Source organism: Trichomycterus rosablanca, chromosome 18, assembly GCF_030014385.1.
Source record: "Trichomycterus rosablanca isolate fTriRos1 chromosome 18, fTriRos1.hap1, whole genome shotgun sequence".
Classification (NCBI taxonomy): Eukaryota; Metazoa; Chordata; class Actinopteri; order Siluriformes; family Trichomycteridae; genus Trichomycterus; species Trichomycterus rosablanca.
This window is the reverse complement of record NC_086005.1, coordinates 3995174-4011836: the sequence shown is the minus strand read 5'-3', so window position 1 is coordinate 4011836 and position 16663 is coordinate 3995174. Positions and strand designations below refer to the sequence as shown.

At 43.1% G+C, this 16663-nt stretch overlaps 1 protein-coding gene across 1 annotated transcript in view; it reads right to left on the bottom strand.

Moving 5' to 3' along the window:
- The window catches only part of lrrtm4l1 (leucine rich repeat transmembrane neuronal 4 like 1), an 81953-nt gene that overhangs the window by 39901 nt on the left and 25389 nt on the right, over positions 1 to 16663 (bottom strand). The window contains exon 2 of the mRNA XM_063014293.1: positions 13187 to 14799. Within this exon, the coding sequence (XP_062870363.1) occupies positions 13187 to 14799 (1613 nt within the window). The remainder of the gene's footprint in view (positions 1 to 13186; positions 14800 to 16663) is intronic.

The window sequence follows — 16663 nt, the reverse complement described above, 5'->3', positions numbered from 1 at the left end:
TGGCTGACTAAATACTTTTTGGCCCCACTGTATATTGTTAGTCAGTCTTAGTGTGTACAGTTTAAAGCGACAGCCCAAGAAATTTGACGAGTTGGCAACCCAGTCAGCTCTCGGGTACAGCTGGTTTTAATGCCCATATTAATCTACTGTATAGAGATCACATGACTGTATGCTTCATTTTATGGATCTGTAAGGAATGGGTGTGACCGAATGTGAATGACGGTGCTTATAAAACGATTAAAACACAAGTTCTGCTATTGTTAAAGAAATCTCTCTGTGTTTTAGACTTAATGTTTTGTCATTTCTGCAGGTAAAAGATAATGAGTGAACAGACCGTCGTTACGCTGCTTTGTGATGCTTGCTGGTGCAGTGCAGTTTCTCCCGTTACCCCGGTGTTAATCTCCACCTGAAACTCTTTCATTAATTTATCCACGAGGCCAATCTGATGATGTCCGCATTAAAAATGGCTTGGCAGAGTAAATCTGGATTAAACACACATACAGCAGCAGAATAGCAAACGACGATGTTGAATATTCATTATGAAGTCCGCAGCGGCAGCAATGTGTCGGGTTCAACGTTTAAATGAACATTTTATTCTGTACGTGTAGAAAACATTCAAGGCTGCAAAATTATGGTCTAATCCTAATAACAATTATTCAAATATAAACTTTCTGTTCTACTATTCATTATAAATGATTTATTATAACATATTTATTGAATCATAAAGAATAACAACTATTCGTTTACATTCAAGGAATCTGCCGTTTTAAATATATTTATGTATTATTGTTTCATATATCAGTGTTCAATATATACACTGATCAGCCATAACATTAAAACCACCTCCTTGTTTCTACACACACTATCTATTTTATTAGCTCCACTTACCATATAGAAGCACTTTGTAGTTCTACAATTACTGACTGTAGTCCATATGTTTCTCTGCATGCTTTGTTAGCCCCCTTTCATGCTGTTCTTCAATGGTCAGGACCCCCACAGGACCACCACAGAGCAGGTATTATTTAGGTGGTGGATCATCCTCAGCACTGCAGTGACACTGACATGGTGGTGGTGTGTTAGTGTGTGTTGTGCTGGTATGAGTGGATCAGACACAGCAGCGCTGCTGGAGTTTTTAAACACCTCACTGTCACTGCTGGACTGAGAATAGTCCACCAATCAAAAATATATCCAGCCAACAGCGCCCCGTGGGCAGCGTCCTGTGACCACTGATGAAGGTCTAGAAGATGACCGACTCAAACAGCAGCAATAGATGAGCGATCGTCTCTGACTTTACATCTACAAGGTGAACCAACTAGGTAGGAGTGTCTAATAGAGTGGACAGTGAGTGGACATGGTGTTTAAAAACTCCAGCAGCGCTGCTGTGTCTGATCCACTCATACCAGCACAACACACACTAACACACCACCACCATGTCAGTGTCACTGCAGTGCTGAGAATGATCCACCACCTAAATAATACCTGCTCTGTGGTGGTCCTGTAGGAGTCCTGACCATTGAAGAACAGCATGAAAGGGGGTTAACAAAGCATGCAGAGAAACAGATGGACTACAGTCAGTAATTGTAGAACTACAAAGCGCTCCTATATGGTAAGTGGAGCTGATAAAATGGACAGTGAGTGTAGAAACAAGGAGGTGGTTGTAATGTTATGGCTGATCAGTATATATATACTGTATATGTTTTACATAACAGTGTTTAATATATAACATATTAATAGAGTGATTTATTATGAAACTGCTCCCCGTGCTTATTCTACAGAGTTTAGCAGTGATTCAACACTCGTACTGAGTCGGTGTTTGAATACAGACGCCTGTCACACATTTAGAGTAAAAGTTTCTCTCTGTACTTTCAGGAAGCAGCTGAACTTGAGGGATTAGTTTCCACTCCGAGTTCTACCTCCAGCCGATTGGCTCTCGGTGTTTTTATCCGCCGCTCCATGACTGACATCCAAAATGAAACTTCTCTTTAGAAACAATTGGCAATAAATAAGTAAACAGTCTCACATTCTTAAAAATGTCAGAACTGAGGCTGGAAGCAGATCTGGGAGACAGTCGGCAGGAACTCTGCACCTCTGCTGGGGTGGGTACTGTCCCCCATTCTCCCCCACACACACAGCCGCCAGGCAGATTCTTACAAACGCTGTTGGATTGCAGATGATGGCAAGATTAAAGATGTTTTAAATTCACGCTGCTTTAAAATCCTCCACAGAAGCACCACTTTTACGAGCTCAACCTTGTAAGTACGACCTGATGTGTGTCAAAACGGTTCAGATCAAAAACAATACGGATGCTATGAGGAATTTTTATTGTTTGATATATCAGTGTTTATTAATGTTTTATCTATTAGTGTTTCCTCTGTAGCCTAGTGGTATAGGTACAGGACTTGTAATTAAAAGATTGCTTTTGTGTGTTGTGCTGATATGAGTGGATCAGACACAGCAGCGCTGCTGGAGTTTTTAAACACCTCACTGTCACTGCTGGACTGAAAATAGTCCACCAACCAAAAATATCCAGCCAACAGCGCCCCATGGGCAGCGTCCTGTCACCACTGATGAATGTCTAGAAGATGACCAACTCAAACAGCAGCATTAATGTTTATTAATGTTTTAGCTATTAGTGTTTCCTCTGTAGCCTAGTGGTTAAGGTATAGGACTAGTAATTGAAAGGTTGCTGGTTCAAGCCCCACCACTGGCAGGTTGTCAGTGCTTGGCCCTTGAGCAAGGCCCTTAACCCTCCATTGCTTGGACAATGTACCGTCACTGTACTGTTATTCACTTTGGATAAAAAGCATCTGCTAAATGCCAAAAATGTCGTAAATGATAAATATATCAGTGTTTGTTATTTAGGTGTTTCTTATATATCAGCTAGAAATTAATTTTACTTAATGTCTCAAAATACAGGACTAGTACTGGACTAGTAATCAAAAGGTCACTGGTTCAAGCCCCACCTCTGCCAGGTTGCCACTATTGGGCCCTTGAGCAAGGCTCTTAACCCTCAATTGCTTTGACATTATACTGTCACATTGCTGTAAGTCACTTTGGATAAAAATGTCTGCTTAAAGCTAAATAGAATTTATCCTTAGAAGTATGTTGGCGTAGCGGCATGGTGGCTGGGTGGGTAGCATTGTCGCCTGACTGCAAAAAGGTCTTGGGTTCTGTGTGGAGTTTGCATGTTCTCTCCATGTCTGTGTGGGTTTCCTCCTGGGGTTTTGGTTTCCTCCCACTGTCCAAACACATGCAGTGAGGTGAACTGGAGAATGGCGCCCTGTCAAGGGTTTCTTTGTGTGCCTTGCGCCCATTGAGAGCTGGGACATGCTCCAGCATCCTGCGCGACCCTTGCACTGGTCTTAGCGCTGGTCAGAAGAGCGGAAGCTGCTACACATGCATTGTAGTGTCTTTTTGGGATGGACAACAAGTTTATGGAAAGGTGTCCACATACTTCTGGTCATTTAGTTTACAAGCTATTAATCCTTTTGTGTGTGTGTACATAATAATAAGGCTTCCGGGGTCAAGTGTTTATTACAGCAGGGAATTCATGTTGGTACTGTATAGCAGTGTTAATTTCGTTGACAAATGATTTTCGTCATAGTTTTCGTCAACGAACCTTTTTTTCATGACAAAAACGAGACGATAACTAAATAAAAACCACATAAAAGGATAAAAACTATGACGAAAATGTTTGGCAGGGACGACATCCAATCAGAACTGATTTAGTTGTGTAGAAGGTAGGGACAAGTTAGGAAGAAATCCAATCATAACTACTTTAGCGTATGTGGAGCCGGTAGCCATCCAATCAGTACTAATCTCTTTTGCTGTACCACGGTAAGACCACACTTGCACAAATTTGATCTAAACCCGGGAAGACCAGACCGTGAACTGTCTTTACTCATGGAACTAGGTTTACTCCACAATGTCAACAGGGAGAAAGAGGAGAGCCGATATCTGGACACATTTCTCATGTGAAAAACAAGACGATGTGTAAACCATGTGGGGCGACGATCTGGGGTAAAAACACAACAAATCTGAAACGACATCTGGCACCGCTGGCAGTATAATGGCACCATAATGGCACTGCTGCTTTAACAGTACCCAGTTTTATAAAGAATGTAATATGCAATTTGTTATGAACAATGCATATATTTTTCAGGCAGAGCAAGCCTACTGGTCATTAATATTTTGTTATTGTTATGCTCAATAAGCAAGGTCAGGTAAATAAAGATGTTGTCTGAAATAAGTTAAATCTGTTTTTGTGTGTATTGCACATTCAAACATTAATAATATTCCATAACTGGTTAAAAAATGTTTCATTCTGTGTAAGTGTATATAATGACTTAAATAATTCAAGGGAACTGATGAAACAGCATTTACATTTTACACCCTTTATATTTTAGTCGACTGAAGACTGTAGATTTAGCCGACTATATTCTTATGCTAATTAGTCGACTAAAACTAGACTAAAACTAAAACAATTCAGATGACTAAATTATGACAAAATAAATGACATTTTAGTCAAAAGACTATGACTAAAACTAAATCAAAATTTGCTGTCAAAATTAACACTGATGTATAGACAACAAGTGGTGGAAATCACTACGCCCAGTAATGGTTTTGCATTGGCCCAGGTGCACCCTATGGTGCAAACACTTTGCCTGTTCAAGTTACATACATTTAGGATACTAATGCCCCGTACTCACAGCTTAGTGGTTTAAAAGTGGTTTGACCACCAAGACTACATTTTAAATAATTAATTAACTCATTTAGTTATTTATTAAACTTCAGTAAGTGATCAGGGTCATGGTGGGTCCAAAACATGTTATAGAAACACTGGGCATAAGGTAGAATAAAGCTTGGATAGACCAGCAGGGTATCACAAGGTACCACACACATATTACACCTAGGGGCAATTTTTAGACTGGCCAATTATCAGCACCTGGAGGAAACCCACACACACACACACATGGGAAACAATTTCAGATCCCGTACAGTTACCAGAGGTGAGGATCAAACCTACAGCTCTGAAGTTGCATGACACGATCATTTCCAGCTGTAAATTATATTATTAGTCACGACTGGAATCTAATTTCTCAGTAATGTAAATCAGGCAGCATCGTGACACATCGGTCAGTGTCGATGCTGCACAGCTCCAGGTTCTGAGGATCTGGGTTCGATCCTCGGCGCGTGGTTAACAAAAGGACATCATATAAACTAGAATGGAGTCATTTCAGCCTGAACGAATCACCTCCTTGTTCTGTACCTGCGTTTCTTTGCCGAGCACAGAGGTACCCGAGTCGAAATCTATTTCGGCGAGTCTGACCACCGTCCGTGGGGACGAGTGTCACCGGCGGGGCTGAAATGAGAAACACGGCGCTGAGAAAAGCAACACCGGCGCTTCATCAGCCTAAACAAAATGGAGGGATGCTTTTCTATTATTAACCCCCCCTTTTTCTCTTTGAAACCACTAAAGGGGGTCGAAAGTAAACACCCGACATGTCATTTTATGAAACTGGTGAGCTTTGTCCTGTACTGGGCTGCACGTTTCTGGGGTAATTGGATTTCTATCCTGTTCTGTGGTTACATAAAATTAATAAAAAAAATTTTTTTTCGCTAACCCTATCAATTTTCACTCGTGTCAATGGTCTTATTAAAAAACGGAGCTCTGTAAGGTGAAGGTAATTACATTTTAGGTGATACAGCCCTTTAAAGTATAGATGATCTAGCTAGATTAGATATAATGTGACGTGTAAATTAGTCACACAGCCGTGCCCTTTCTCCAGAAGCAAAACTGACAGACAGGCCAATTTAATGAGCAGCCAGGTGCCAATAGTTTTCTAAATCATTTTCCAAATAACTTGTCATCAGATGACAAAATAGGGACCTGAGTGATGTGATACGTAGTGATATGATACTGATGCTGATTATAACAACCCCAACTGCCTGACAAGTGATATTACTGCTTAATATAACTGTATACACAATCTTATTACACACTGCCATAATTATTTTTTACATTTTTTTTTTTTACACTTTTTATGGGTCGCCACAGCAGATCAGGTCAGTTTTTACTCCAGATACCTTTCCTACACACCCTTCCTATTTCTGTCCGGGCTTGGGACCGGCACTGAGAGTGCACCTCCCGATGGATAGGCTGTTTCAGCCACCCACCTGCCTCACACATCAATTAAAAATGTCCATGCAGATGCCAAACAGGCCAATTGCACCGCTGAGATTGAACCCTGGATCCTCAGATCTCAGCGGAAATCAGTTAGCATACTTTTAGTGCCACCGAACGCTCCTGGTGTTTGCTATGTCATGTTACTTTATTAATTTACAGAGTTTGCAGTTGTAGCTTAGCGATTAAGCTGGACTAGTAAGCAGAAGGTTGCTGGTTCAAACCCCACCCACCACCCTCAATTGCTTAGACTGTACACTGTAAGTCGCTTTGGATAAAAGCGTCCGCTAAATGTGCCTTAAAAATGTAAATGTAATTAAGTCACCAAACCTTGGACATTAGCCAATCATGTCCTGTTTCATTTTCATCAACCTTTTTACCCTGGTCAGGGTCACGGCAGATCCAGATCCACTGGGAAACACAATGCTCAAGGCAAAAAAACCTAGGACTGGGCACCAATCTATCACAAAGCTACGGCCACCACCACCATAAGACATAGATGATTATGTCTGTGTAGACGTCTGATCAGCTGATCAGCTCCTCCGACCCACGTGCAGCCCTTAGCGGAACCCTTTTACACCTATGCACTCTGCACAGACGCCTCTCTATCTGCCAATCAAGGTCCTTACACAGAGTTTGAAGACCACACCCACATAGTCCCGTCATCCCGGCCTAGCAGAGACATGTCTGCTGCAGGCACTGCCCTTTATGCCCGCTAGATGGCGCCCAGCCGAGGAGTTCAGAATCTCGGCGCTGGTGTGCTAGTGGAATATCCCACTGCGCCACCTGGGCGCCTACAAATTACCTAATAAATTTTATATTTATATAAAGACACACAACATTATCCTTCACATTCACACAGCACCTTTTAACCCACAATTTGAACTGTACATGTGAATGTTTACTGGTATGAATGTGTGTGTTAGAGATACTGTCTTTATTGTAGTTTTTGTGCACTGTCAGCATCCATGTAAGCAAAGTCAAATTCCTTGTGTGTGAGCGTACTTGGCCAATAAAGCCTGATTCTGATGTGTGCATAACATTATTACAACATTAAAAAGCCCTTTATTATTATAATTAAATATACCCAAAACTGTACTTCTCACCAGTGGTTTACCAGCATTTTTTTTGTATTTAGGAGGAAACTGGGAAACATGCCGCGCCTCATAATGCAGGAGTGGTTTTGTGTTGTAAATAATCTCTTTCTACAGGAACACAGCAGGTGCTCCTTCAATAGCAGAATGCAAATCTTTGCTACAGAACAAGCTTCAGCACATCAGAATGCAAGTCCAGACACTCTGGTGTATTACTTCAGATTTTCTGCACGAGGTGGGCCGTATTTACCCAGTCTTTCCTGTAGGGGTACGAGATTTGTGTATCAGTGTTAAAACCAGCACCCCTGAGACTGACACTGATGTAATCAGCGCCGGGGTTCAGCACACGAGCAGCTAAAAGAGGCAAATAAACTAATTATGGACTGTGCAGAGTGAGACAGACTGTTGATATAGCCAATTCGCCAATATAACCCAGTGTTACTTGCGAATTGCACTGCATCCAACCAGCCACACTGGATGAGAATATTGCACTCTCTATGTCTGTCTGAATATCTAATGAGCTGTCTCACTGCCTCAGTAGAGAGGATTCTAATAAGACATCAAACTTTCAAGGCAGATTATTTAGACGCACTACTTTAAATTACGGCAATTACATAACTGCAGTTTTTGCTTACTAAGCTAACATAGTTAGCCTCAGGCCATTCAAACCAATAGGCTGAGGCGACACAACCCGTAAGCATGCCAGCTAAAGTCTCCCTCGGTGTACGGAAAAATGATTATACTGTCACTGATGAGCCAAAAAAAATGACACTTGTGCACCTTTATACAAATTAAAAATCACTGGGTGTCTGTAAACCTGGTGATCTCTCTACATAGACGCATTTTACTTCATCCTACACTCCCGAGAAGAGGGCATGTCTAAATTCTTAGATTCCTTAAAATGCCCCTACTGAGGCGCCTTAATTCTGAGTGATAATCTGACTGAATAACGTGGGAGCGTCCGATGCTTCCTTAGCGCTGAAGGCAATCCCAGCATTCAGTGCGGCACGACTTTTCTAACAAAAAATGACAAACATGGAGTTCTTTTCAAATGTAAATAAATTCTTACTGATTTTTCATTGTATACAATATATAAGATGTACAAGTGTCATTTACTTGTAAATTTGGGCTCGTAAGGGACAGTTTAACCGTTTTCGGAGATGTTAGCAGGTTGTGGCGGCTCAGCCCATTGGTTTGAATGGCCTGAGGCTAACTGTGTTAGCTTAGTAAGCTAAAACTGCGGTGACGTAATCTCTGTCTAAGTAGTGCGTCTAAATAATCTGCCTTATGAGTTCGATGTCTTATTAGAATCCTCTCTACTGAGGCAGCTCACTACATTTCTCGGGAGTGTAGAATGACGTAAAATGCATCTATGTAGAGAGATCACCAGGTTTTCTGACAGACCCAGTGTAAACTGAAGGCTGCACACATGTAAGTGCCTCCGACCAGACAGTACGAGCTGCTGTTGCAGGAGCAAGGGGGTGACTCCACGTCTGGCCTTCCATATCTTAAACATAGCCAACCATGACAGTTAAGTGTCTGACCGGGCTTCGTAGTGGTGGTCTTGAACATTAGTTCCCTACCCGGTCTGAGGGTGATGGGTTAAGAGTGAAAACAGTGATTCTCAAACTTTTAAGGCCAAGTACTAACCCGGGTCAACCCAACTCCAAGTACCACATAGAAGTCATCACACACACCCACTCACACACAGCAGGTATATCAGGCCAGTAAGCAGTCAGACCTTTTACGCAGCATTCCACTTTCCCTATATGACCTCAAGCATTTAGGTCTGTACTGTTCTTTTGGTGTACGCCATGAAAGACTAAAGACTAAATGCCACAAAAACTCTACCCAGTTAAGCACTCTTTGTGACTGAAGCTCCTGCCACCTGTGGATCAATAACGAACCCTCGTTCACAGTCACATTCATTTTCCCTCTTATCATGTTGATCCAGAATCGATGAGTCAAGTCTGCTCGGTATTTTTATATGTGGCACAAAGCCTCAACATCTCGCCTACAGGGTCTGGCAGACCCGCGAGCAGGCTCTGCCTAGACTCTGTATCATGGTTGGGTGGAAGTGAAGCATTTTGCTTTCTCGCTAATGGGTCTGGCTGATCGATACCCCATGAGAGTGCTCTGCAGTTTTTTTGGATAATGAATCATTTTGAGATTGCTTTATGGTATCGCTACAAGCTAAATCAAGTTAATGCGACGTGTATGACTTTAAATGTAACCGGAACTAACAACAGGAAGAGCGTTTCCGACGTGTGAAGCGACAATACGCGCACAGACGTGCCTGAGTCATCACGCCGTGACGGCAAACTTGATAAAATGACGTTATTGTAGCAGATGAAATGTTTATTAGTACCTTTAAGCTCTGGGTTCTTAAATGAACCATTAATGCTTTAAAGGCTGAGCGCAGAACGAACGGAGTTAAATAATGAAGTGCAAAAGAAATCGTGAGTGAGAGTCGGCTGGAATCGAATTAATTTGGCTAAGTAACCATTGACTCCTCGTTCTAAGTGGACGTTTTGAAATGTGCGTAATTAATTCACTAGCGATGTTAAAACTGCAGCGTGTAACATTTTGTAATTTGGAGACCTCTCTGGTAGAAACAGGAATAAACAATCAGAAGGTTGTATTTGAGTATCGCCGTTGAGGAATCTGGTGTAGCTTCGCGCCTACAAGAGGTGAAATGAAAAATGAAAGTAGCGGAGAAAACAGATAGAAGAGGGACAGCGCAGAACTAAAAACTGGTTGTCGCAATTTGGCAGGCTACTGTGACAACCAAGTTCCAAAAAAGAGTAAATAAAGGAAACCCGAACATGAAGCCAGCAATGAATGAGCGGCACCCTACCCCACCAACTGGCCAAATATAAGGCTGTCACACCGGCTCTGGGGCATCTCGCTCATCCATGGTAGTTCTGTCAGAATTCTATTACAGATTAACCTCTGTGAGGAAGAAACCGTGATAGATAGAGTCACTTCCACCTGGAGCGAATTAACACTCTTAACATTATCATTCTTCTTTAATTTCCTTTGAGATCAATAAAGTATCTATTTATATGTCTGTCTGTCTATCTAACACTCAGGAAGGCGCAGCTGTCAGTTAAGATGAACCAATACGTCAATCATCTGCGCCTCAATGCCCCATCTGCCGGCCATAAACAGTAATGCAAAAGGGCATTATTCTGTAACCTTGAACCCCCCACAGATCTCCATGGCAGGTTGGTCCCTTACTGTCCATACAATTATATTTTGGTCCCAATTTTGACCTCTTACTACAGGAGTGAAAATAATGTGGCTAAAAAGCTACAACCAAAAAAAAAAGCTTAAGAACAAATAAAAGAAGTGGCCAAAATAATGGAAACAGAGTGACAAATAAAAGTAATGGAGAAAGTGGATAGAAAAGGGACAGTGCAGAAATAAAAACTGTTTTTTTGCAATCCGGCAAGCTGCTGTGACAACCAATTTCCCAAAAAAAAGTAAATAAAGGAAACCCGGAACAAGCCGAAAACGGCAATGAATGAGCGGCACCCTACCCCACCAACCCGCCAAATATAACGCTGTCACACCGGCTCTGGGGCAACATGCTCATCCATGGTTGTTCTGTCAGTGTTTTATTACAGATTAAACTCTGTAAGGAAGAAACTGTAATAGATAGAGACACTTCCACCTGGAGCGAATTAACACTCATTAAGGTGCAGGTGACTGTCAGTTTAGAAGAACTGAGATGTCAGTAATCTGGATCTCCATGCCCCCTTTGCCAGGCATAAATGGTAATGCAGAAGGGCACTGTTCTGTAATCGTAAACCCCCCAGCAATCTCCATAGCAGGCCCTTTACTGTCCATACAATAACATTTGGGTCCCGATTTTGACCTTACACTTCTTACTACATGAGTGACTTCAAGAAAAGCAAGAGATCTTTGAAATACAGCCAAAGAGTCCTAAATTTCAGAGGAAAAAAGGAACACGTTTTAGTGTTCAAGGTTTAACATCATAGCTATTAATTATATAAGTAAAATCATTAATTGGGTGCCTGATACAGCTGAACCAGGGCACAATTAGTTAATGCTCAGGTATGAAACATTTTGGGATTTTGAGACTCCTTTGATAGAAATGCAGAACACCTCGTGCATATTTTACCCTCACAAAGATGAATCCATTGCTTGTAAGACACATTACAAATTCAGGTTTTCACTTCCCACCTGAGGTTGTGCCATTAGTCCAGGATAAGATAAATATGTTGTGCTAATTTTGACCTTATGGTTCTGACTTCAGAGGTGATTCTCTGCAGTGCAGGAACAGAACAGCGTGGTAAAACAGATTCTCTAAAGCAGGGTTCTTAACAAGGAAGCCGGGGCCCATTAGGGGGCCTCGGTGAGCCCAGACGGAGGTCCTGTTGCATTTTAATGAAAAATGTAAAAATAATTACGTGTGATGGGACCGGAAAATCAATAAGCTTTTAGCATACGGCAGATCTCTGTGATGTCATATAGATCTATTTTAAACTACCTATAGCCTACGGTGGGTCTTTGAGAATGGACACATATTTGATTCGCCCTCCTGAGAAGCACAAAGGTCAACAGATGCGGGCACTACAAATGATTTCGATTAGCTGAAGTAGTCCCAGGTCAACCAAATCAGAAACTATTAAGATATATTCCTTTAGGCGGCCAGATGGCACAGCGGGATGTTCCACTAGCACACCAGAGCTGAGATTCTGGACTCTCTTAGTTTGAATCTCAGCTCTGCTACCAGTTGATTGGGCGCCCCTTAGCAGACACAATTAGCAGTGCCTGGAGCAGACAAAATTGTCCACTAGTCTGCTGGGTGGGATAGACCGGACTTATAAGTGGGTGAAGTCTTTGATGCTGTGTAAGGACCCTGGTTAGTAGCCCAAGGCACCTGTATACAAGTGGAGAAATGCAGATACCAGTGCGTGACTCTCCCTGTGCTAGACTGGCTTCATGTGTGAGTTTACAATTGGGGGGAGCGTATCAGGCAAATATAACCTCCTAGGACGCAATCAGGGTGGGGTCTTCGACGTTGTGTAAGGACCCTGGTTTGTAGCCTGAGGCACCTGTATAGAAATGGTGAAACATGGAGATCAGAGCATGACTCTCCCTGTGCTAGACTGGCCTCACGTGTGAGTTCACGATTGGGGGGAGTGTGTCAGGCAAATATAACCTCCTCGGAGGCAATCAGGGTGGGGTCTGCGATGTTGTGTAAGGACCCTGGTTTGTAGCCCAAGGCACCTGTACACAAGTGGAGAAATGCAGAGACCAGTGAGTGAATCTCCCTGTGCTAGACTGGCTTCATTTGTGAGTTCACGATTGGAGGGAGTGTGTCAGGCAAATATAACCTCCTCGGATGAAATCAAGGTCCACAGCAGCGAAAGACTAACTGGCTGCACTAAATTGGGAGAAAAAAGGGGGGAAATGGATAAATGAAATAAATATATAAATATAAAGATAAATGTCCTTTTATTAGGAATTGGTTGAATTTCCCATGAGCAAGAAGGGCTAGTAATAATTTGTTTAATAACAATATTTTTTGTCATTCCTGCGAAAGCATAAAAATAATATTATAGCCCGTGTCAAGGGGGTCAGATCATTTTATTTATTTATTTATTTATTTATTTATTTTTATCAAAGGGGGTCTAAGAGAAAGAGGTAGATAATAACTGCCCAAGTTACCCACTGCAGTTTTAAAGGCTAAACAGCATAACCCCTAGGTGCCTAAAAAAACTAAACCACTGCAGAATTCAAAGGAGTCAAGGCTTCTTATCCCGGCCTCAGCGGGTACACATGGCATGCGTGGTGAGGGGATTTACCTCTGTCATCCAGAGCCGTTTCATTTGCTTTGATTTGATTTGATTTTAGCCAGCCTTTGACATTGTCATACCTCGCATTCCCTGGAGCCGGATATGGTACAGGTGCAAGTACCAGTCCCATTGGCCAGTACGTCCATGGCTTCCGGTGTGGCAGCGGGGTTGTAGCTCATGTAATATTCCTGCAATTGCGAGCTCAGGTTCTGCTCTGGCTCTGGACTCTTTTTCCGGCGCTTACGTCCGACGACCGAGCGCTGTTGCAGCAGCCTCATGGCACCGGGGTACCGTCTGCAGGAGACGTAGATCAACGTCAGGACCAGCGATGTGGTGAAGAAAAGCGCCACTCCGCCCACGACAATCTTGTGGAAGGATAAGTTCTCTTGGTCTGGGGATGAAGTCACGAGCATGCTGTCGGGGGGCGTAGGGGTGTCAGGGTCAGTAAGACTGGGGATGGTAGGATAAGGTTGAGGTTGGAATAGCAGTGGAGGAACAGGTGCTTCAGAACCAGGAGTAGGAAAGGGTAGGGAGGTTGTCGTAGGAGGCAGAAACGGTTCGGCTGTTGTCTCCATAGTCGACTCGAAATTCTGGTGAGAATAAGGTGTCTGGGGAATTATTTCAAAATCCTCGCAGTCTATATAATTTTTGGTCGCCTCCATGACTTTTTCCCCTTGAAGGTGTTTGGGGCTACTGCAAATGATGCTCGTGTCTTTAGTTCCTCGGAAGTCCTTCAACCAAGCAACGAGCGGACAAATTCCCGGCCCGCAGTCCCACACGTTTCCAGCCAGGCTGATCTGAGACAGGGATATCCAGGCTGCCACCGTCTCATGTGACACATTAGCCAGCTTGTTAGACTCCAAGTTAAGAACCTGTAGATTCGGCAAGCACTGAAAAACAACCGGATCCAGACTCTGGATCTCGTTCCCGGAGAGATCCAGCTTTTGCAAAGTATACCAAATCCACGGGAGGCCTTGGTTGACCGCGCGGATACGATTCCACTGGAGGTACAAGCCGCGGAGGTTCGCCAGGCGTGGAAACAGAAAGAAGTTGATCCGTGAGAACTGATTGTGCTCCAGGTGCAGTTCCATCAGGCGAGACAGACCCAAGAACGCGGTACGCGTGAGGACACGTAGTCGATTATATCCCAGATCCAGGAACTCCAAGCTTCTGCACTCTATAAAAGCCCGGATGGGAATCGTCGTGAGTCCATTCGAGCGCAGATGCAAATTCTGGAGTTTACGAAGCCCGTGAAATTGCCCCGGCTGCAGTTCCTGGAGCTTGTTGTAAGACAGGTCCAGGCTGCGGAGGTTGGGAATGCCATGAAATGTAGCGTTATGAAGTTGTGAGATCCTGTTGCTACTTAAAATCAACTCCTTTAGGCGTCGTATGCCTTGGAAAGCCCGGCTGTCCACGAACGAGATCTGATTGTGGTCCAGGTACAGCCAAAGCAACTGGTTGAGGTGGGCAAACTGGTACGGGAGCATCGTGTGCAGTTCATTGTTGCGCAGAGACAAACCTTGGCAAGTTACCGAAATGTTCTCTGGGACGTCGGTGAAAGACACAGAGTCACAGTGGACAATTTTACCCTCACAGCGGCAGTTTAAGGGACACGTTTTCTCTCCGGAGCAGAGGAGCAGCAAGGAGGAAGCAAGAAGAGAGAGGAGGCATGGTGATCTCGTAGTGCAAGAACCTGAGGAAAGCAAAGAAAAATGACATGAGGACTTAACGTTCATAGACAGTTCAATGCTAAACAATAACATTATCTAGCAATCCAGAGCAGTTAGCAAATAAACATTGATTGTTTTGATTCCCTTTTCCCCCAGTCTAGTCGTTTCCCGTTTCCAAATGCAGCTCCTCTGTTACTTGTATCATTCCTACCCTGACCGAGGAGAGCTGTAGACTAGCAGGGTCCCATCCAACATTTGCACAATAGCCAGCCACTTCTTTTTTTACCCCAATAGAGCTGGAGTCTCACAGAGACCAGTGTCCCCAACCAGGAATCACTCTATTGTTTACTGAGCGTGTCAGTGTGTGTTGCCCTGTGATGGATTGGCACCCGGTTCCGGGTGTCTTTCTGTCTTTCTGTGGCCACCCAGCCCAGCCGAATGGCAGAGCTGAGATTCGATAAGATGTGTTCGAAAACCCAGCTCTGGTGTGTTAACCACTGCGCCACCTGAGCGGCCGAAGTCATTTATTTTTTATTCTATGGTGACATCAACCAGTCAATCAAGGCTCAGAAAAGTTACCATTAACAGAAAATGTCAAATCCCAGGACTAATAACACATTACCTATGTATTTTTCTCTCACTATAGCTTTTAGTCTAAGATGGTGACTGATTAAATGCAAGCATATGCTGTATCAGCGACACGTCCTGCCAGTCCTCACCAATGCAACGAGGGGAAGCTAAGCAAGTTTGGACAGGGTTACAAACCACCCCGTGTTTGGTACATGAACTCTATAGTTTTACTAATATTGACTACACCAATAGGAGAGCAATGCAGTTCCTTGTAGCTGGAAATATGAGCCAATTATGATGTTTTGGTCTTCTAGCCACGGCTAAAGTCAAGACTTTTGACAATACAGACAAAGCTTTATTGTTGTGTCACTGTTTATTACTCGCTTCACTTCTTATACATGAAAATAATTCAGGAAATGCTAACCTAGCACAATACAGCTTTAATTTACAAAACAAACTGTGTATGCAGGTTTCTGGACAGGAGGAAGACCTGCAAGTCATCGTATGCTAGTATTAGAAGAGCCGGAGATAGTGGTTAACACTTCTTTTTTACTCCAGTAAGGCTTTTTAAAGTGAGTCTCCATTCAGAATTGAGCCAGTGACTTTACAAATGTCACGTAACACCCACACCAGAAATGCTGACTCGCCGATGCCACACGCCTCCCCAAAACAATCAATGGAAATATAATTACTGTAATAAACAGAACAAAGTGTCTCGTCAATGGGCAGCTCGGCGGTTCGGCTGGGAGAGTGGGCGCCACACAGAGACATAAGTGCCACACAGCGAAACGATTCCTGCGGGTTCAAATCTCGTCCGTCTGTGCCGTCGTGCTCTTCACTAACAAGGCGTTTTTATTTCCATTTGACATTTCAGTCTATGGGTTTACTCGAGTAATTATGTTTCTATTGATTGTCTTGGAAGGCATGTGGTATCAGCAAATCAGCATTTCTAATATACGTCCTGTCCCAGTGTCCATGTCTGTGTGGTCTATGTGGTTTCTTTCACACACACACACACACACCACAGAATACTCGGTTTTTCAGCGCGAACCATGATGTCATCTGTGGGCGTGTCACAGTGTCGAGGTTTGGATGCTTTCACGAGACATTATAACATTATATAGAATTTAAACCACTTTCATCTTTTAAAGTTCACCTGATTACATTTTGAGCCAGTTTGCCGCTGATATTCGCTGATATTTTTAAAGAGATGAACTGTGTGATATGACATGGTAAAAGTGACCTGGACAGTACAAACACTTAACGTAAAAAATAAAGCGTAACGTGGCTTGTTGTACTAAAAAAATTAGCAATTAA